Source organism: Corythoichthys intestinalis, chromosome 10, assembly GCF_030265065.1.
Source record: "Corythoichthys intestinalis isolate RoL2023-P3 chromosome 10, ASM3026506v1, whole genome shotgun sequence".
Lineage (NCBI taxonomy): Eukaryota > Metazoa > Chordata > Actinopteri > Syngnathiformes > Syngnathidae > Corythoichthys > Corythoichthys intestinalis.
In genome coordinates this window covers 7,898,328-7,921,745 of record NC_080404.1, presented here as the reverse complement: position 1 = coordinate 7,921,745, position 23,418 = coordinate 7,898,328, and the positions used below count along the sequence as shown (strand labels likewise).

The 23,418-nt window shown below is 41.5% G+C and overlaps 1 protein-coding gene across 1 annotated transcript in view; it reads right to left on the bottom strand.

The window, feature by feature from the left end:
• The window catches only part of LOC130923149 (ras association domain-containing protein 4-like), an 80,456-nt gene that overhangs the window by 27,615 nt on the left and 29,423 nt on the right, over positions 1 to 23,418 (bottom strand). Inside the window, exons 2-3 of the mRNA XM_057848649.1 lie at positions 15,252 to 15,320; positions 15,102 to 15,177 (exon numbers count right to left, since the gene is read on the bottom strand). Of these exons, the coding sequence (XP_057704632.1) occupies positions 15,102 to 15,177; positions 15,252 to 15,304 (129 nt within the window). The 5' untranslated portion in view covers positions 15,305 to 15,320. The remainder of the gene's footprint in view (positions 1 to 15,101; positions 15,178 to 15,251; positions 15,321 to 23,418) is intronic.

Genomic DNA, 23,418 nt, shown 5'->3' with positions numbered 1-23,418 from the left:
TTCCTCTTCAATTTTTCATGGTCAAAGGGAAGGCCAAATTGCTCCCATGGCTTCATTGTTCCAGCAATATAAACATGAAATGAGGCCAAGCCTACAAACACACTGCTGCATGGCTTCCGCAACAGCCAAGGACACACCCTCAACTCACTCTTTCTCTACGCCAAGCCACGCACGCACATGCACCCACACACACAGTAAGGTCAGCAGCAGTTATATTTAGCAGTCAGGCCTAATCACTTTGGAGGAGGCTGTCTCTATAAAGCTTGGGTATGAACTCCTGAAGTTAGACACTTGACTGAGACGCCGAAGTCACTACACCACTCTGCTCATCCATCACAACTACAGTATTAACAAAGGTGAGCAAGCTTCTTCTATTTTTCGTTTCTTTTATATGACATGATAATAATACAAAAGTGTAATTAAGAGGGATGAGATGGCAAATTTCAATCTAGTATAATGGAACACAATCAATTACATGACTTATTAACTGTACCGAATTTTTTTTATAAAATGTTAGTAATCTTAACCAGTTTGATAAAACTAAAATAAATATTTAATTTGTGGTACTTTAGGAATTACTACAATTTCCAATACTTTATTTTCAGCTTGTGTTACCTTGTGTTGAATTGTCCTGTACAAATAAATTTGCATGACCTATGAATTTACTACTAACTAAAAACTGCAATGAGTGGAGAAATTACTCTGGGTCTTTGCTGTGTGGAGATACAGATCTCAGCCCCGCCAAGAGCTATCAATTGAATGGACAAACATGCCCGTCATTGGCATTAAACAAAGTAAATGCCATTAGAAATGAATGGGAAATTTGGACGTCCATGGCCGTCAATGGCAGCACCCTCCATAAGCGACGTTTGGGGGACACGTCCTATTGATATCTGGTCATTTCCTGTTGATTTGGGGAAATTGTTTTTTTTTTGCCATTGAAAATGAATGAGTAAAAATTTGGACATCCATGGCCGTCAATGGCATCCACTTACATAGGCACCAATGGAATTCAAGTACATTGGCATCAATAGAATGGACAAACATGTCCGTCAATGGCATTAAACAAAGTAAATGCCATTTGAAATGAATGGGAAATTTCCCATAAAAAAATGAATGTGAACGTTTTTGGCAAATTTCCAGGGAAACACAATTTTTTTTTTAAATTCTCTAAATTTTACGCCCCTCACTGTCCCGGAATTTTTGATGTCCAAATTATGTGATTTGGTCAAAAATTGTAGGACTACATACATTTTAGAATTTTTTTTTTTTTTTTCCCCCAAAAAATTGGTGTAAAATCGGTGGTCCTGTACATGCTGAATGTAAAACATGTAAAGTGATAATTATGTGTTTGTGCTTTTTTTCAGCATGAAACACAGACGCTTGCTGCTTTGCCTGCCTCTCTTGCCCACCATCCTGGAGACGCTGGAGGACTCGCCGCTGTACCCGGCGGCCTGCCAGTCATCTCAGTGCTCTCAGTCCCTGGACGACTACATGAACAGCATCCAGGCTCTGGCTCTTCCTGAGGGGGGCACGAGCCCGAGGCCATTTAAGCTCCAAAGACCCCCAAGACTGAGGCAGTTCTCCAAGGCTCAGATGAAACATTCCGGATCCACATCGCTTCCTCGCGGCTCTCCGCGCACCCACAGGACTTGTAGGCCTTCATGCGTAAATGGGAGCGACACGGAAGATTGTTTTCTCAGGAGACAACAAGACAGTCGAGGCAAAGACCCCGTGGATTGGCTCTTCGCTCAGATGAGGACTTGAAGGAGCTCTTTGATGAAAAGTGAGGTCGCAGGAACTTTGAAACACGAGGAATGAATGACTATTTATTTGGTTGCAATGTGAAGACACGCTCGCATGTTTGCACTCTTTCTTTGTACAATATACAGAATACCGCAGTTTCTATTAAAATACTGAAATCTTATTGACTACCTGTTGAAAATGTTTTACTTTCACAATGACTTAACCACTCACTTAAGGTCAGAAGTGGCTAGTAACAGGTTACATTTACTTCATTACATTTGCTTGAGCAAGTTTTTGAGAAAAATGTACAGGTAGTCCCAGAGTTACGACGTACCTGACTTACATGATTTAGACTTTACGGAAGCGTAGAGTAGGTAGTACTAATGGCACGTGAGTAATAGCACATGCATAGGTTTCATAATGTATTGACGGGTCAGATCGGTCATGCACTGCGCCTCGCATTCAAGTAGGGGGGCGCCCACATCAAGAGGAGCTATTCACAAACACGCAGGCATGCAGCGATCTAACACCAGATTTCGGTTGAAAACGTATGAAAGCTGTACCGCATACCAACAGGAAGGATTGTTCGAGGATTCAAGTTAATTATTATATTTTTCGTACCATGCATGCATTTTGAAACGTTGTGAAAAAAATCAATGGGAGAAATTAGCCGTTATTGCAGTGGCATCATAGTTCGCAATATTTACGTAAAATTAATGGTAGATGCACGTTTTTTTTTTTTGCTTTTAACCAAGAATCGAGACTGATTTACATCCATATCTATAAATAATTCAGGGAATTAAGCATTTACTCACAAGAATTTTCACCTGTTTTACATCCATATCTATAAAGAATTCAGGGATTTAAGCATTTATTCACAGGAATTTTCAGCGAAAAGCTCTCTTTAAATAAGGCGGCCGCTAGCTACATTCACTAACAGACTAGCATTGTACTTCGACATATTTACGTGAAATAAATGCTAACTGCACGTTTTTGTGCTTTTAACCAAGAATCGAGACTGTTTTACATCCATATCTATAAGGAATTCAGGGATTTAAGCATTTATTCACAAGAATTTTCACCGGAAAAGCTCTCTTTTCATAAGGCGGCCGCTAGCTACATTCACTAACAGACTAGCATTGTACTTCAACATATTTATGTAAAATAAATGCTAACTGCACCTATTTTTTTTTTTGCTTTTAACCAAGACTCGAGACTGTTTTGCGCCCATATCTAATTCAGGGATTTAAGCATTTATGGACAAGAATTTTCAATGAAAAAAACTCTCTGTGTCTGTGATTCCACTCGGTCAGCTTTGACGGCCCCGCCAACAATGCAGGCTCCCTATTTATTAGCCCCGTGTCCCGTCAATACGTTATGAAGTCTATGGCACATGTACACACAAAGAACACATCTGCGCACACGAAGAAGACCGGGGAGCGTATTTGTTCCCACGAAGAAGTCGCGCAGCTGAGCGAGTGAGAGGGGAAAGCCTGCAAGTCTGAGCGCACATTTGTTGCTTGTGAAGCATCCACAGAGGCAACACCTGTATCTAACACCTTTTGTAGTGTCTATTGTGCGTTTTCAATTGTAGTGCAATACCTGGGGCAAGTTTATGTGATTGTTTTTGATGATGTGCGGACGCTAACAGATAGATGCTAATAGTTTGTGTGGATTGTTTTTGCTGTATCAACAGCTAGTTATAAATGCAAATTTGAATTGCTGTTATTGAAGATGGAACTGATTAAATTCTAGTTGCATTCTGCAAATGTTGATGTCATGAACAGCTGAGTAAAGTCAGCAAACCACACGGACATCTGACATCGTCATTAGGGGGCTTAGCTCACTGTCTTGCCTGGACTTGGCTCCAACATCTTGGCGAGGACGGTACAATAACGTATAATACATGTTTTTGGATAGTTATGTTGAGAATTAGGGCATATTTAGAGGTACTTAAAGGGGTCATATCAACTTAAAGCTCAGGAACGGAACTTGTTCGTAACCCAGGGACTACCTACCTGTACTTCTAAGAGTAGTTTTACTAAGCCATATTTTTTACTTTTACTTGAATAGATTTGTGAAAAAGAAACGCTATGGTATCGTCACTTTCAGAGTTACTAAGAGAAGTTGCGAACCAGTTGGACAATAATGAAAGGCTTTTACCTCAGGCTGAGCAAGGATTTCAGCTGCAGTGTTTTTTATTAGATGCTTTCTGGAAGTTTACCTAACAGCTCATCAACACTACCAAATGCTAGCGCAGCTAGCTAGACGCCACGATTCATCCAGCCAATCACTTAACACAATGGCAGAATACACGCACGCTGGATAGTTTATGTACTACTACTAAGCTACAACAAAGACAGCGTTGTATTTCACCTACAGTGTGTGTTGGAGTTTTACTATTGGAAATAAAAGCGTCCGTGTATTATAATGCAAATCCCTGCAGCTAGACGGCGAAATGACACACAAAAATATCTGAAAACTTAAAGGCTCAATAGGTGTAACACTTTTCACAACCCTCAAATTAATTGCACACGAATATCCAACAGCGCTCTGCACGGCAGCAGCTCAACAACAACAACAAAAAATAATACGCCTACAATGCATACGATTTGAAGTTCTCCAGGGTCTAAATCTGCACTTAACTTTTCCTCCCTGGGCACTATTATAAACTCTCATAAATTAATCAACTTCATTTTCGAACTCGAATTGAATTTTAGAAAATGTAGCTGTTTTTGTGAAGAAAAAAAAATCACTCATTTGTTTTTGTGCTATGTTAATGCCTCCTCTGTGAACAGTTAACTTTTCTTTACTTCCCGCACCTTTGCCTGACACCCTCCGGAGGAAACTCATTTTGGCTGATTGTATCCGGGATTTTGTTCTTTCGGTCACGAACCACAGCTGGTGACCATAGTTGAGGGTAGGAACGTAGATCGACTGGTAAAACGAGAACTTCGCCTGGCTCAGCTCCTTCTTCACCACAACTGACCATTACAGAGTCTGCATCACTGCAGACGCAGCACCGATCCGCTAATCTTCATCCCATACTCGGAGTTTAGGGGGGGGGGGTCCCCTCAGTGGCTGAAAAGTGGCATTGCATGGGTGACTTACGGTTCTGTGAAGGCAACATAAATGCTGAAAAGTACATACAGATTTTGGAACAAAATATGCTGCCATCCAAGCGACGTCTTTTTCATGGACGCCGCTGCTTATTTCAGCAAGATAATGCCAAGCCACATTCTGCACCTGTTACAACAGCGTGGCTTCGAAGTAAAAGAGTCCAGGTTCTCCCCTGGCCCGCTTGCAGTCCAGACCTGTCTCCCATTGAAAATGTGTGGCGCTTTATGATGCGTAAAATACGACAGAGAAGACCATGGACTTTTGAACAACTGAAGCGGTTCATCAAGCAAGAATGGGAAAGAATTCCACATGAGAAGCTAAGAGAATTAGTCTCCTCTCTTTCAAAACGTTTATTGAGTGTTATTAAAAGGAAAGGTGATGTAACGAAGTGGTAAACATGCCCTTTCCCAACTTCTACTGCACGTGTTGCAACCATGAAATTCATGAAGTTAATTATTATTTGAAAAATAAAATAAAGTTTCACTTTGAGCAATAAATATGTTGTCTTTGTAGTGTATTCAATTGAATATAGGTTGAAAAGGATTTTCAAATCATTGTATTTTGTTTTTATTTACATTTTACACAATTTCCCCACTTCAACCGAATCCGGTTTGTAAGTTCATTTTATTGCTAACACTGAGTTTTGGGGTCATCAACATGTTGTGACCCTCTGGCCCAAAAGTGCCATGTTTCATCCCAACCGCTTCACACTCGGCTGCGAAATGCTCCAGAATGAGTTAACATTACATATGGAAGCAATATCTATGAATGTATAACAGGGTTCACTAAATCTGGACCTCGGTGCCACTTTTCCTGTCATGTTTTCCATGTCTCCCTCCTCCAACACACCTGTGTCAAAATAAACAGGATCATTATCAGGCTTCTGTAGAGGTTGCTGATGACATAATCATTTGATTCAGGTGTGTTAGGGGAGCGAGACGTGGAAAACACAACAGGAAAAGTGGCACCGAGGTCCGGATTTAGGGCCCAAGTACACCAGATGCATGATCGTTGCGGTTCCGGTCCGACTCCAGTAAAAAATAGCGCCGGAGCCAATCCGTTCCCATTATATCCTATTGTTCAACGTATACCGGCCGCGTCAGTGCTCCGGATTGACTGCGAACCACCTCCGGCGTGCCACATGCCCGCCGGATGGTATAGGCTATTTTCTATTTTTGCCGGACACGCATCTGACAAAATGGATGGAGCTGGGCCTGACGTCAAAAGCCCAGGTGCCTAATCACGGTTTAAACACGAGCGAAGATGGATGATGAGCGCGTCATCATGGAGTTGGAAACTGGAAAGTTACAAAGTAATATACGATGCAGCAGATCGTTATTATAAGGACAGCATTAAAAAGCGAAGCTGCAAGGTGTCCTATTATGTGTGTTTTTCTGGCAATGATATCAAACACACGGCGTGCTGACAACTTTGAGCGAAAAAAAAAAAAAGCAGCATATCTGGAAGTGGTTCCACTGCAGAAATTCTCGTGCCCGGCGCACACAATGTCGGTTTGTATACAGAGTCGAGGGGGAAAAGAACGAAAGAGAAAAAAGAGACACCCACAAGTTTCGACCTGGTGGTCTATTCAAGACGTTTCTCTTTCTTTCCTACATTTCACTTGACTCTTAATAGAAAAAACAACAGTTTGCGCTGGGCACAGGAATCTGCAGTGTTGAGACACCAATTCCAAGTACGCTGTTTTTTAGTTTGTGTAGTATAGAATTCGCTATCCATTTTATAAATATTACAGATTATTTAACAGTTGTTTATAACAGCTCTATGAGATGTTATGAGCCATAAATTTTAAATGTGCACAAAGATATAAACCCACCGACACAACCAAGGGCATAATAACCCCCCTTCCCCCCACACACGGAGCCCTGATCTCAACATGATGCAGTCAATCTGGAATTAAGAGACAGATACAACTAAAATATTGTAGCGTCGCCGGGGCTGTCATCGGTGGGTTAATTTATGCACCAACGCGGGGCTGTCACTGGTGTGCTGGTGCACCAGCGCGACGCTCCGATTGGTGGACTAGATAGCGTCAGTGTATAGACCCTACTCACCAACGTCACACAATGACGTGTCGCCGTATCCGGCCGCCATATTGTCCGTCTTTGTTTATCCGTATTCTCAATGGTTTCAATTTGTCGTGCAATTCATAGTGCAATTCATGGAAGCCCCGGTGCTGCTGTAAACTGATTGGATGCGTTGCATAAAAGGCGTTATGTGGAAAAGCTTCAATCTATCCATTCGCCAGATCCATATTTGATGCCTAAATCGATATTTTTCGACCCGCTGTCTTCGCCCTCTCTGCCTGACATCTGCTACCCTGATATCTACAACTATCTTGTCCACACAAAAATCAGCCTATTCTCACGAAAGTTTGAAAAACTTTAAGAGCAGCACACTAAGCAACATTACCCCGTGTGACCCTTTACTTCCAATTTTCTAAAATGGCAACAATCAATTAAAAAAAAAAAAGTTGACTGCGATGGCCGACGCTTCAAGGATAGGTGGATTTTGGACTATTTCTTCAATAAAACACGCAACAACTGTGTCTGCCTCATTTGCAAAAAGACAGTCGCTGTTTTCAAAGAGTTCGATGTGACGCAATATTACCAAAAACAAGACACGCTGACATGTACGACAACATTACAGGGAAGATACGCAGCGAGAAATTATAGCAACTTGAAGCTAGTTTAATTTCACAGCAGCAGTATTTCGCAAGAGCCCGAGTGTCGAAAGAGAACGCCACAAAGACGAGACTGTTGAAATTATGAATAAAAAAAAAAAAATAAAGCAAATGTGACACACAGAAGGGCTTGCTAAAATGTGTTTAAATATATTGTTTTATGTAAATCAGCCAAGGTAGCCCCCTGCATTTTTATCACACCAAATCTGGCCCCCTTTGCAAAAGGTTTGGACACACCTGTTTAACTGATGATCCGTACACGGGGCCAGCTTCTTTCACTTGGTACCAGCTAAATATTATTCAAAATGTAATGATGGTGGAAGAAATAAGCATCTTGAATTTGAAACTGTATGTTGTCGGCGATTAGCCTCGCAATGATCTTAATTGTGGTTGTCAGCCCAAAACCCTCTAAATATATATTAAATGCATCTTACCAGATATAAAATGACTACTACGTAATCTGTGGTAATCGTCTGGAGCCCAGTTTCCTCGTTAAATTGCAGCAGTCCATCTCGCTCTCCTCTCCGGGTCTCTTGGAATCCGGTAGAACTTCAAGTCTCTCCGTCTTCTCCGTCTATCTTCTCTGTTATTGCAACCGACCGCCACACACGCCTTAACCATTTTGATTATTAATGTTAACGAGCAGAAAAACACGTCGTAAATAGGAGGAATGTACGTAGCCGTAACAGGTAAACATGATGTGTTGACGGACAATTGGGCGGCACCAGTCAGGAGGAAGGAGTTGTGACGTCACGTGGGTAGGGTCTATATAGTTGTTGTTTTTGCATTGGTGAGGTGGCGGGAAGTTAATAAAGAAAAAGAGGAAAAATGCGTTGAAGCTCGTGTGTTGTTTTCGCGGCCAAACTTCCGCTTAGCAAACGTTACAATATCAATATGCAAGGAAAAAAATGTGCTCTCTCTCTGCTTCTCTGATGAGTACAGACTCTCGTGTTGTTTTAAATGGCACATTATCGCGCACGATCACGCAAGAGTTCACGAGGAGACAGAGTTGGCGGACCGCAGCCGTGCGCAGCCGGTATGCTTTGCCTGTTTTTGACGTACTGCGTGGCGCGCAGTCAACACTGAACCGGACCGGAACCGCAACGATCATGCATCTGGTGTACTTGGGCCCTTAGTGAACCCTGCTGTAGATATAGAGGGACACACAAATATGGTGAAATCAAGTCAAATGGCAAATGTTAAACAGCAACATAGCCTGACATTTGTGTACAAAAATATGATGGGTTACTTAAAAAAATGCACACAAACACTGTTTGTAGTTTAGTAGCAAATACCATAGGAAATGCTGGTTCTGAAATGTCATCCATGGTTAGCAGCCTCAACGTAAATATAACTGTCTATCATCTGTATATTCAAATCTTAAATACCCGGTGGACTACTGAATAGCATGTACTAGCATATCCAATTTCCTAGGTTGTTGGCATGACTTTATAGTTTGGCCTTACTGTATGAACTTTGCATGTTTGTAGTTTTCCCTCCCTTTTTCCAAAATCAGTCATGTTAGATTCATGAAAATGCTAAATTCTCAGTGAATTTAAATGTGGGTGGCTGCATGTGTGTTTTTTGTTGTTGTTTTGTTTTGGGGGTTTTTTGCCCCATGCAATGGACTGGATGAATGAAATAGACTTGAGCTCAATAGCGAACCTAATGAAAATAAGAAGTAGTTTCATTTTCCAAGCCGTTTTTCCCATTAAACGGTATTTCTGTATCCTTAATTAACAGTGAATACAAAAAAATGTGTAGCGCACTACTGCGATCTAGTGGTAAGTACTGTTCCTACATCAAAAAAGTCTTAAATATAATAATAACTGAAGACAGTAGAGGACGCTAAATTACCAATGATGGAAGTGGAGAGAACAGATTGCACTGGTCTACAAGCAGAATGCGTCCTGAATCGAAAAGAAAAAAATAGGTGATAAGTGTCAATTGGCTTAAGTTTTTGAGATACAGTATCTGGTGTAAATGTTAAATCCTAGTATTTTAGCTGAAAATGGATATTCATTGAAATGGAAATGATTACTTCTGTGTAAACATATCTACCTAGAACAACTGTCTACTATTTCAAAAGATAATCGTTTAGGCAACAGCTTTCACAAAAGTGGACAAAATGCATTAATGTAGACACATTTTATAAGTGGTGGTACTGATATACAGTGGTATGAAAAAGTATCTGAACCTTTTGGAATTTCTCACATTTCTGCATAAAATCACCAACAAATGTGATCTGATCTTCGTCAAAATCACACAGATGAAAAAACTGTCTGCTCTAAATAAAACCACCCAAACATCTATAGATTTTCTTGCCTGGCACGGCCAGACTGTTCTCCCTGTATTTTTCAAACACTGTGAGAATAGTCTGGGACCCACCTCCTTAACGGCCTCTCGAGCCAGTACGAAATGAACCGTCCAATCAGATTTGTTTATTTGCGTGACGTATTCTTAATGAGCAATGTCACTCTTCCGCATTAGAAGTCGTCTCCACAACAACACAGATGTCGAACAAGAGAGCCGAGAATATGTTCCAATCCATGGTAAAATAAGTTTTAAATTCACAAAAACACATAGACACAAGTCATTGACAACAGGCTGTCTCGCGCTAGCCATGTTAAATAAACTTCTCCGTTCTCCGCTCGTGCCACGCGAGGGTTGTCACTTTACCAACGTCACGTCTGCCCTTCGCTGATTGGTCCACTCAGCTGTCTGTTTGCTGTGGCTTGCTCCGCCCCAGAAGTTTGAACCGCTCATTGGTCACCAAACTCTATAGCTGGAACAGCGGTGAGACTGGTTTACCAGGCTACATGTTTTCATATTTTAATGAGGATTGCATGCAAACAATGACAGAAGGGGGAAAATAACGTAAGTGAACCCTCTGCCTAAGGAGACTTGAAACCAATTTTTACCAAACAATTTAAGTCAGGTGTGTGCCCAATCACTGATGAGTGGTTTAAAGCAATGATCCAAAACACAGAAGTAAATCAACTTCAGAATGCTTTCAGAAGAACAAAATACATGTTCTGGAGTGGCCAAGTCCAAACTTGAACCCTTTTAGGATTCTCTGGCATTACCTAAAGACAGCGATTCATACCAGACATCCCAGGAATCTGACTGAACTACAGCAGTATTGTAGAGATGAATAGGCAACGATTAGTCCTGATCAATGTGCCAGACTAATCTGCAGCTACAGGAAGCGTCTGGTTGAAGTTATTGCTGCCAAAGGGGGGGGGGGCACAAAATATTAAATGTGATGGTTCACTTACTTATTTTTCCCCCTTCTGTCATTGTTTGCATACAGTAAAATATGAAAAACTATAAATATTTGGGTGGTTTTAGTTAAACCGGACAGTTTTTTCATCTGTGTGATTTTGACAAAGATCAGATCACATTTGATGGTGATTTTATGCAGAAATGTGTGAAATTCCAAAAGGTTCAGATACTTTTTCATACCACTGTATCTGTCTCATGTCAAATGTAGAAACTTGTAAAACTGATATTATATAATTACACAAATGTATCTTTGTAATCAAACATTAAATATCTTAAATGCTTCAGCCAACCAGCACTGAAATCTTTTATTTTACAATCAATGTCACCACAAGTATGCTTTCGCCATTTTTATGTCTGAAGCAGATATTTTCCCAAATTTTGTAAACCAATGTATCTTACTGATTGCCTTACATTTTATGTCATAAGTCATAAATCAGCTTCATTGTCAACTTCTTCATATGCACAAACGCCTCCAATTTCGGGCTAGCGTTTTAGATTTGCAAATACTGTATTAAATCACTGAATTGTGACAAACAATTAGTAATAAATTGATTTGCGACTCAAACAATATTCATTTTCCATGATAATTAATCATCATTATCATCATCATCCCGCTCATTAAGATTAGAGTTCCCAGTTTATCTTGCAAACATGTCAGGGCATATTATCAACTCTGAAAACAGTCAGTGTTCATTTTCATGAATGTGCAAGCCCAAGAACCTGCTCGTTTTCCGACAAAATGACTCACACATCACCTGACTACACACACCCAACCAGCATGATCATGTCACCAACAATTTGAATAGTATATTATTCACTTACTGACCTCTTTTCTCTGAGTCAGGACCTCCCTCTGCTCTAACCTTAAAACGATTTTGTTTGCCTTTCCTTTCCTTTTCCTTTCCTGCTTTTAGTGAAGTTCTAATTCCAAGTTTTGTTTGACTATTTGAGGCAAATTTTCCCTGAACTCAATTGTAATTTCTGGGGCAAAAACAAGCCTGTCAACATGGGTAAGCCTCAACCATGAGAGACAGAATGTGGAAAAAAAAGGGAAAATCACATTGTTTGATTTTTAAAGAATTTATTTGCAAATCATGGTGGGTATTTGGTCAATACCAAAAATTCATCTCAATACTTTGTTATGTACCCTTTGTTGGCAATAACTGGGGTCAAACATTTTCTGTAACTCTTCACAAGCTTTTCACACACTGTTGATGGTATTTTGGCCCATTCCTCCATGCAGATCTCCTCTAAAGCAGTGATGTTTTGGGGCTGGCGATGGGCAACACGGACTTTCAACTCCCTCCACAGATTTTCTATGGGGTTGAGATCTGGAGAGGACCTTAAAATTCTTCTTACAAAGCCACTCCTTTGTTGCCTTGGCTGTGTGTTTGGGATCATTGCCATGCTGAAAGACCCAGCCATGTCTCACCTTCAATGCCCTTGCTGATGGAAGGAGATTTTCACTCAAAATCTCTCGCTACATGGCCCGATTCATTCTTTCCTTTACACAGATCAGTCATCCTGGTCCCTTAGCAGAAAAATAGCCCCAAAGCATGATGTTTCCACCCCCTTGCTTCACAGTGGGTATGGTGTTCTTCGGATGCAATTCAGTATTCTTTCTCCTCCAAACACGAGAACCTGTGTTTCTACCAAAAAGTTCAAGTTTGGTTTCATCTGACCATAACACATTCTCCCAGTCCTCTTCTGGATCATCCAAATGCTATAATAGCGAACCGCAGACGGGCCTGGACGTGTACTGACTTCAGCAGCGGGACACGTCTGGCAGTGCAGGATTTGAGTCCCTGGCGGCGCATTGTTTTACTGATAGTAGCCTTTGTTACTGTCGTCTCAGCTTCCTGTAGGTCATTCACCAGGTCCCCCCGTGTGGTTCTGGGATTTTTGTTCACCGTTCTTGTTATCATTTTGACGCCACGGGGTGAGATCTTGCATGGAGCCCCAGATCGAGGGAGATTATTAGTGGTCTTGTATGTCTTCCATTTTCTAATAATTGCTCCCACAGTTGATTTCTTTACACCAAGCGTTTTACCTATTGCACATTCAGTCTTCCCAGCCTGGTGCAGGTCTACAATTTTGTCTCTGGTGTCCTTCGACAGCTCTTTGCTCTTGGCCATAGTGGAGTTTAGAGTGTGACTGACTGAGGTTGAGGACAGGTGACTTTTATACCGATAATGAGTTAAAACAGGTGCCATTAATACAGGTAACGAGTGGAGCCTCGTTAGCCCTCGTTAGACCTCGTTAGAAGAAGTTAGACCTCTTTGACAGCCAAAAATCTTGCTTGTTTGTAGGTGACCAAATACTTATTTTCCACTGTAATTTGGAAATAAATTCTTTAAAAATCAAACAATGTGTTTTTCTGTTTTTTTTCCACATTTTGTCTCTCATGGTTGAGGTTCACCCATGTTGACAATTACAGGCCTCTCTGATCTTTTCAAGTAGGAGAACTTGCAAAATTGGTGGTTGACTAAATACTTATTTGCCCAACTGTATACATAAATGGAACTGGGGCCCCCAACGACCGGGCCGAGGACCGGTACCGGTCCTTGGCGCATTTGGTACCGGGCCGCGCAGAAATAATAAATAATTTATTAACAACTGCATTCTGGCCTACTGACTTTCGCCTGTGCCACTTAACACACCAATCTCCCTGTCTACTCTAGATATACAACTACAGGATATAAGGTCGTCATAGAAATGCTTTGATTGGACTGTTAGCAGTATATCTTGTTTTGTATATCTATGTGCGCTTGGCCTCGATAATAACGTATTACGTAAGTCGTTGCCCATCACATTTGTTCCCGAAAATAATTAGCCCCCACACTTTAATGACTGAAAAACAGACGTCTTTGGACAGATTTTTTTTTACGGGGAAAAGGGAACCTGACGAGCAAGAAGATGAGCCTACAACCTTGAAGAAAACAAAGTCTATGCTACTTCCCAATCACTAAAGACCCAAGAACTGCGAAGGAGTGGATTCGTGGCCCGTATATGAATATACCGAGTGATTCGAGCATGTCTGTGCAACAGGAATATCAGCTTGTAGAGATCGCAAATCACGGCGACCTTAAACGTACATTTGAGACAACAACTCTGCCGAGGTTCTGGATTTAAGTCATTTCGGAATATCCTGACATCGTTAGGAGAGCACTACATACTGTGCTAAAATTTCCAACATCGTATCTTTGTGAAGCGGGCTTCTCTCACTCTACCATCTCGGGACCATCTCGTCTCAACGAAACAAGCTCAGGCCTCCCACTGATTCAGCGGGTGAGTTGTATTTTCCCTGCACTTAACACGACAGGGCTAAAAACAAATGTTATTTTATGTTTGCTGGATTTTTCTGCCGCACATTGCCGGTGTTCTAGCATGCGCGTAACGTTTAAAATGACCGCGAATGCAGCGATTCCAAAGTACACACTACAAACTTTCTTTAAAGAAAGGAATATTAACTTACATTTGCCATGTTAGCTGCACACAACAACTGAACGCAGCTATCTCACTTAACGACTTTTGCCGCGTCGTTAAGCATTAATTTACGCCATTTTCGTGTTGCACATATATGTTTATGATGTAAATAGTTTTTTAGCACAGTTGAATTAACATTAAGAGTCCAACTGAATATAAAAGACAGGCAAAAACCGCAAGTCACTTCCATTGTGTTACTGTACTCATAGATGATGGCGACCATGTGGCGGTCGCCATAAGATGGAATTTGGGGGACTTTCCCAGAATGTGACAAAGTCTTGAGTCCGTCTGTTTGGGGGACAAATATGAGGGACACATCATGACCACTGTTGGCTGCCCACGCACACACATGTACAGATGACCACTCAGCAACCTGCTGGTGCGCACGAAGGGAAACTCCTGGCCATAAATACCACAGAACAATTATCAAACAAATAACTACACTCCGGCTAACATTTTTTTTCACACACAACAGCAAAAGGTTAAGTTGGCGAGTGGTTTGTTGGGTGTATGACTACATATCTGAGAGGCCCACTCTCTTATTCCATATTAACTGGTGGGAAATGGGGATTTTTGGTGCTTGGAGTTCAGGGGCCCATGTTGGAAAGCCTGTTTTAATCCCCTTTGTTTGCCTGAGAGGTTGAACTAGTTTTGTTTTTGGTATGAGTGCACTCCATGGTCTGTTGCTTTACTTATGCAACCAAGAATAAACAAGCAATGGATTTCCCAAAAATGCTTACTGTTTAACGCCAGGTGTTCTTACCTCATGAACCCTCAACTGAAAGTTCTTGCCTTCATGGTAGCAGTTGTAGGTGCGAAGGAGCAACAGGAGGTCAGACCTGAAAAAAGAACACATAAGCTATATATATACCATATACGCAATATACCGTGCAAATAATGTAACAGCACTCACTTGGGTATTCGTTTCTCAGCACTGAGATTTACATAAATTTGATTTTCTTCCATTCCGATGAGAGTCCAGCTGTGGGCCAAAAACAATAAAATATACCATTAATATGTTTGAGAATAAAGTAGCGAAAACGTGCTGTGTCTAAAACCAAACTCATTTGATTGTTTCAGTCATTTTTATGAAAACCAATTGAATATCTCCATCAATAAAAATTCACAATTAATATGTGAGTAACTGAGTTTGTATTCTCGTCTCACATGAATATAGTAAATATTTTAAGCTGCACCACAAAGTCGTTCTTTTACCAAAAGTAACATCTAAATATCTCGATCATTCGATCAATAGAGTGACCGACCGACAGACAGATGATATAATGTACAGTAACTGCATTGGCTGGGCACCCCGTGGCCCCACGGGGGCGTCCACACGGCATCGCCACTCGTCTGCGGGACTATCACATGTTAAATGGGACTCACGCATGACTAGGTGAAATTAGACACACTCAAATAGAGAGATTGTCGGTGACAGGATTAGCGATCAGGCAGCATAGAATAGGGTGCCAACATACTCATATTCGCAAGCGATTCACACAAATACTGGGTTCTAGACCACATGACTGATTTAGGTACACTTTACCCCTTCCAATCACTTATCTCTCAGGACCCCCACCCTTTCCCTTAGTTATCAGGCCCCCCACATGGTGTCAACCGGAAATACAACTAGCAAACGATAGCTCCAACATATTCATAGTTAGTTAGAGTAGGTGTTTAATGTATTTCTTGTAGTTGTTTGTGCTTTTCCTGTCTCTCCCTCTTTTCTTTTGTTCCCCCATAGCCCCTTCCAGTTAGCTGCTTCCTCCTAATAAACGAGGTACGTTGAATGATCACAATGGATGTATGTCATACTCCCATGTGATACATTAAAACTGTTCAGATCAATCAGACACTCAGATCTCTATTCTCTGTGTCAAGCACCTGAACAGGACAGACAAAACTGCATTAAAAATCAAAGAGGGGCTGTTCAGATAAATCACATGGTGTTGTTGACAGAGAGCCAACACACTGCCAGTGAGGGAACAGACTGTGATTACACTCGTAAAGACTACAACCTTACCTTTGTGTTTGACAGGACTCATTTCTGTTGGTTCTTTTTAATTTAGAAAAAAAAAAAGCTATTTGAAATTGAAAGCTAAGACAAAAATATGGCAAACTATAAACTGCAATTTCTGGAGAAAATCCGTTGGGTCTTTGCTGTGGTAGATACAGATCTATCAAGTACTTCCTGTAGAGTTGGGGACATTCTGGGGACATATCCAGTTGATATCAGGTCACTTCCTGTTTATTTAGGGACATTTCGGGGACACTTCCTGTTGATATCAGGTTACTTCCTGTTGATTTGGGGACATTACAGGGAAATGTCCTGTTGATATCAGGTCAATTTCTGTTTGTTTGGCGACATTTGAGGGACACGTCCTGTTGATATCAGGTCAATTCTTGTTTTTGTTTATGTTTTTTTTTTTTTTAACCTGTCCTTGTTAGCTGCTTGACACAGAGAATGGCGATCTGAGTGTCCGAATGATCGGAACAGTTTTAATGTATCACATGAGAGTATGACATACATCACTGTGATCATTCAATGTACCTCGTTTATGAGGAGAAAGCAGCAAACAGGAAGGGGCTATGGGGGAACAGAAGAAAAGAGGGAGGGACGGAAAAAGCACAAACAACAATAAGAAATACATTAAACACCCACTTTAACTAACTATGAATATGTTGATGCTATCGTTAACTAGTTGTATTTCCGGTTGACACCATGTGGGGAGCCTGATAACCAACGAGGGGTGGGGGGGGGGTCTGAGAGATAAGTGATTGGGAGGGGTGAAGCGTACATAAATCAGCCATGTGATCTAGATCCCAGCATTTGTGTGAATAGCTTGCGAGTGTGTATGTTGGCATCCTATTTTATGATGTCTCATCGCTAATCCTGACACCAAAGTTTTCTACTTGAGTGTGTCTAATTTCACCTAGTCATGCGTGAGTCCCATCGAACATGTGATAGTTACAGACGAGTGGAGATGCTGTGTTGGTGCCGTCCCAGGGCCATGGCCCTTCCCCAGCCAATCCGGGCGGGCGAGCCAGCACAGCCCATCCCTCCTCCAGCAGCATAGCAAAGGGGCAATCATCACCACCCAGGGATCCAGGGTGGTCCCCCACGCCAGTGCCCCCATCAACAGGCCTGCAGGGATGGGATAAGGGGCGCAACAACAACACCCAACGGCCCACCAAGCCCAGGGCAGGGCAGGACCCCCGCTGGAGTAGGCAATACCCAGCCAACCCACCGGCATCCATCCAGCGACACGCGCCGGAGCACAGGGTGGATACACAGGCAGAGAAGAGAGGGGAAGGCGGAAGCAGGACAACGCCGAGAAGCCTCTGCAGGTCACTTCCTGTTGATTTGGGGACTTTGGGGGACAAATCCTGTTGATATCAGGTCACTTCCTGTTGATTTGGGGATACGTCCTGTTGTATGTCTGTCAATTGCATCGACTTACCTGGGCGAAAGTTTAATGTCAATGGGCTATCATTGTGAATGGTCAAAAATCACAAGGACCTACAGTATGTTTTCCCAGCCATTGAAAATGAATGGGAAATTTTGATGTACAAGGAAAAAGCGGAATGGAAAATGAATGAATGAATGGCTGTCAATGGCAGCCCATTAAAAATGAATGGGACATTTTTGGGCGAATTTTGGGGGAACCGTAAGTTTTAGCAAATTCTGTACACAACTTTTATGCCCCTTACTGTCCTGGAATTTTTTATGTGTATATTATGCGATTTGGTCAAAAATTGTAGAATCACAATTAAAGAGCATACGACAGGAGAAAAAAAGTCTTAAATGGCATTATTATGTGAATTAGAAGTATATTTTGAGACGATTCGACTATATACAACAATTTAGCAAAGCGCAGATGACGAGAAATTAGTCTTTTAATCTGCCGGTTAGCCACGCCTACCATTATAGGGCTTTAGCGTCCCCAACAGGTGGATGACTGTAGACTGGGCTCATCGGTTTTACTATCCAGCCCAATGAGGGGGAATTATTCAGAACGAGGAAAACACGACGAAGAGAGCCGCAAAATGTCATTGTTTCAGTCTCTCTACTCCAATGTTTTTACAGCATATTCTTTTTATCCAAGTACTTTTCCCCAATAGCTATATAAATGGCTTGAGAAGGACCAGTCAGCCCGTCGAGGGGGAACTATTCACAACGAGGAAAACGCGACGAAGAGAGCTGCAAAATGTCATTGTTTCTGTCTCTTTACTTCAATATTTTACAGGATATTCTTTTTATCCAAGTATTTTCCCCAATTTCCCCCTAAATAAATGGCATGGTCATCACAAATAACAGTCTTGTGCTAAATGGAATATGAAATAATAAAAATGCATTTATTCAGGACGACATGGCAAAATTACTCCATAATGGTCAAAACTGTCGACTTCACCTTTACTGTCGTACCTCCCGAACGATATTTTATGACACCTAAATCGGACATATGTCATTTCCCTTCCCCGGCTTCGGAGAATGTAAACAAACCAAAAGGCGTGACAGCTAGCCGACATGCTAACCCGAACCGAGTGATGTTTCCAAGTCTTCGAAGTGGAAAATCACACATAACTAGCCTGGATTTATTGACATGATGACTGGGTTGTCGATTGTCTTTGCGGATCGGCAAACCGCCCGGCAGAGAGCAATTTACAGTTCGTTCCCCGGAGGAGGGCGGCTGCATTTGTTGTGCAGCTAACGTGCTGCTAATGAGCATGAGGAGAGCTTTTTACATGCCTATCAATGATCAAACGTAAGTAGTCCTCTATTTAAAGAAAGTTTGTAGTGTTTACTTTGTAATCGCTGTATTAATATTTGACATAATACAAAACAAGATGTTTACTCACTTCCTCATAAGTCCAATGGTCCCACAGTAAATATCCACGGTGAATGGGAACCTTTTGAAACTCCAAAAAGGCGCATATGCCTCTCCCTCATACAGAATGATTTTTCTGCAGCCGTTTGGCTGGCGTAATGCGAAAAATAAACGTATTAATCCTCAAAATCTGCTGAATCCTTCATCCTCATACACAACAGTACGCTGTATAGTGAAGAGGACGTCTTCTACCGTACACGTCACAGCGCCCTCCTCCTCAATGCAAGACCGAAGCCGGAAGTCACTCATTTTTATGGCGCAGGGTTCAAAAAACTAAATAAATATAGCGAGCGCTTCCACACACATCCAAGCGGTCCTTATCATTCAGGAGCTTAAAATACCGCGTGTATTATGAAATAAACATGCTTTTTCGTGTCACATGCACTTTAATTTAGAATTGGAATTTTTTTTTTTTTTTTAAACAGAAAACTTTGGGGGATAAATTCCGGTCATTACTCTCTGGGCCTTTGCCTTGCAAAGCCCCATCCTAATCATAATAGTGTAACGAATAAGGTCCTAGTGTGGCGGTTGTGTTTTGCATGCTGTACCTGAACGCACCGTGTGACTGAGGTGCAATAGAGTTTTTACTTTCTCTTTTCATGTTGTTGGCATCGGATACAGCGGACAGTAGTCCGTTCTGAAAGTTCTAAAATTAATGATTAAAACCCTGATGAAGCTGGCGATTTCTTTGCCCCTGTTACTGTAATAATAATTGTCACCTTAACTTATAAAGACTAGCGAACTGAGGTAGGAGGAGAACCGTCGAGGTCATAGACATTTCCGGCTGTATTGTCGAGCCAGTGCACTGACGTGCACACCACGGTCATGTTTTTCTATCATTTCCATCTTAATTCCAATGGTAAGCGTCACCTTTTTCCTTTTATCACCACCTGCACTAACCTTCTTGGGGCCCTTGTTAATTTCTCTCACAAGAAAATCCGCCGTACGTCCGTCTTGCAGGAAAACAATGAAATTGCGACGTTGTCATTAAGGCAAATGACGAGTCAAATTTCAAACGTCAGATGTCGAAAGTCGTATGTCGATGCGATCGTATGTGTAGGCACCACTGTATTACACATTATCTTTATTTGTAATGATGAATTTTAAATCTATTGTCAATGTACGACTAAATGGGTTAAGAATCAATCATCTTGTACACAGGCCTCTTCAGATCCCCTCATAGATTTTTAATTGGGTTCAGGTCAGGACTCGGGAGGTGAAACGGAAACGCTCACATTCTTTCTTTTGCTTAACGTAACGTTCATGTTCAAAGGTGGAATTCGTCTTCAGCATCGTCTTTCTAGCAGACATGTGGAAACCAAAAAGCGGTCGCAGTTTCCGCTGGTGAAAAACAACCACAAAACATGACTCTTCACCATGTCTTTAGTGTAAGTCTGGTGATGCACTGTGTGGTCTGTACATTAACACATGTTTTGGAGGACATTTTTATTTATGCCAGCTATAATTGTACGGTATTGTTGGACTGGAAGTCACATACTGTAGGTTTATAGCAGTGTCTAACACACAGACACATAAAACCAATCACAAAACTTTACTGTAAGAGTGGAATAATTCTTACCTCATTCACTACTAAAGACATATAACAAGTTGCTATGCTCATAATTAAACAAGGGAAAATGATTGAAACAAACTTTTTTTGAATGATGAAAGATGAGAATCGAATCTTTCTTTTTGTAAGTTCTGTGTTCATGTAGCCATAGAACACAATATTCTGTGGCGTTAAATGAAGGCCAATGGCCTGTGTGTGGTAAACCTGTCCTGCCTAGTGGGCCAAGGGGCTCCCGCAGTGTGCCGTGTCGGTTGGGGGGTTGCGGCGGCGGCTGGGGTAGGGGTGTTGGAGCGTCCCCTCATCCCTTCCCCAAATGGGGGCGCGGATCATCCGAGGGACCACCCTGGGTCCCGGGGGGATGGCGACGGCCCCTTTGCTGGAGCTGCGGGTGGAGGGATGGGCCATGCTGGCCCCTGATTGGCTGGGGGGGTGGCCCTGGGCCAGCCCCCACGCAGCATTTCAACTTGTCTGCAGGACTATCACACATCTGATGGGATTCACGCATGACTGAGTGCAATTAGACACACTCAAGTAGAGAGACTGTCGTTGCCAGGATTAGCGATCAGGCAGCATAGAATAGGATGCCAACATATCCAAACGTACAAGTGATTCACATATGACTGGGTTCTACACACATTGCTGATCTGCCTATGCTCCACCCCGCCTAATCACATCTCTTTTTGACTCACCCCTCCTCCTCTTTCTCCTCGGCCCACCACATGGTGTCCACGGGAAAGACTAACGTTAGCACCACTATATTTATAAATAGTGTAGGTGTTCAATGTATTTCTTGTTGTTTGTTCTTCTCCTCTTCTGTCTCTGTCTCTCCTCTTTTTTTCTCTTTCTGTCCCCCCAGAACCCCTTACTGTTCTCTGCTTTCTCGTGATAAACGAAACACATGAATAACCACAATCTGATACATTAAAACGGCTCAGCCCATAAGGACACTCAGATTCCTATTCTCCGTGTCAAAGCATCTGAACAGGACAGGTTAAATTTTTGTTTAAAAAATAGAAAGAAAGAATGGGATGTCTTGTGCCATGATGTTTGGTAGCGAATGAGTGAAGCGTGCCCTTGAAGGTGCCAGGGCTACAGCAAAGTAATGGTGTTCAGGTTGCAGTGGTAGAATGTTGCAAAGTTAAAGTACTTAATTCCTGTACTTAAGTACATTTTTGTGTATCTGTACTTTAATTGAGTACAAATATGAAGTGGTACTTTTTAGAGCTGTCCCGACTAGTCGACGTAGTCGACGTCATCGATGACGTAAATCCGTCGACGAGCACAACATGCCGTCGACGGTTAATGAAGGGTTAAAAAATATATGCGTGGAAAGTTAGAATGTCGGATGCTCTGTTTGCAAGCGGGGAAAGCGGCACAAAGCCAAAAAAAGCGCACCAGAGTGTCCAAAACATTGCCTTATTTCAGAGAAACAAAGGAGAGTACACTCTTCTGTCCTGTCTCTTCAGTGCCAAGCTTGGCTGCACGTCGGCCGTGAATAAACACCTCAAGCGCCTTCACGCAGTTTGTAAGGTTTTTTTTTTTTTTTTTTTCATTTTTTGTACACCAGAGGGTGCTGTCGCCTTACTAAATAATAATGTTTCATTGACAATGGGCCTATAAGTGCTATTAGTATTGTTCTTAATGCTAATTGAAAGGTTTATTTCATGTTATGGTTTATTTTATGGTATAGAAATTTATATAAGGTTAAAAGGTCATAAATATATACAGTATATACAGTGATTGCACTCAAGGGAGAGATTGTCAATGATAAGGTAATAAGGTAAAGGCAATTCATATAGGCAATTCATTGATATATAAATAAGGTTTAAAAGGAAAAAGGTGAAAAGTTTTTGTTAATTTCTAATTGTGTTGCTTTATTTGTGTGCACTGTAGCTCTTACAGTGTGTTTACATCAAGGATGGAATAAAAGTTGTAAACCATCAGTTTAAGAGACCATCTTTTCAATCGGGATGCTACACTAGTTAATTCTATCAGCATTTGAACTCATTGTTTATTTGTGATTTATTATTGTTATTTACGTGTTTATTTGTACTTTAATAAATGATTTGAGTGTTCCAATATGTTTTTTTTTTAATTGATAAGCGTCAACAAAAATTTCATTGCTAAATTAGTTTTTAAAAAAATTAAAAAAAATTAATTATTAGATTAGTCGACTAATCGTAAAAATAGTCGGCTCACTAATCGGGAGAAAATTAGTCGTTTGGGACAGCCCTAGTACTTTTTACTTTCACTTCACTACATTTTACATTATCTGTAGTTTTTACTCCAATACTTCTCAAATTGCCGCCTGCGTCACACGTTATTTTTGTTTTTCTTTTTTTCTCATTGTGAATTGATAGTTTCGTTGTCATTAGAGATGTCCCGATCCGATATTTGGATCGGACGCCGATATGGGCAAAAAAATGCGAATCGGTATCAGATCGAAACACAGGAAAAATTCCGATACGGACTTCCGATCCAGTTTTTTTTAAACGTCCGGTCTGGGTTTTCCAGCGCACCGATTTACATAATCCATTCCAGTTTTTGCTTCGGTTTCCCTAAAATCCGGTCCGCATTTTACAGCACACCTTCAACACACTACATTTACATTACCGTCTCCC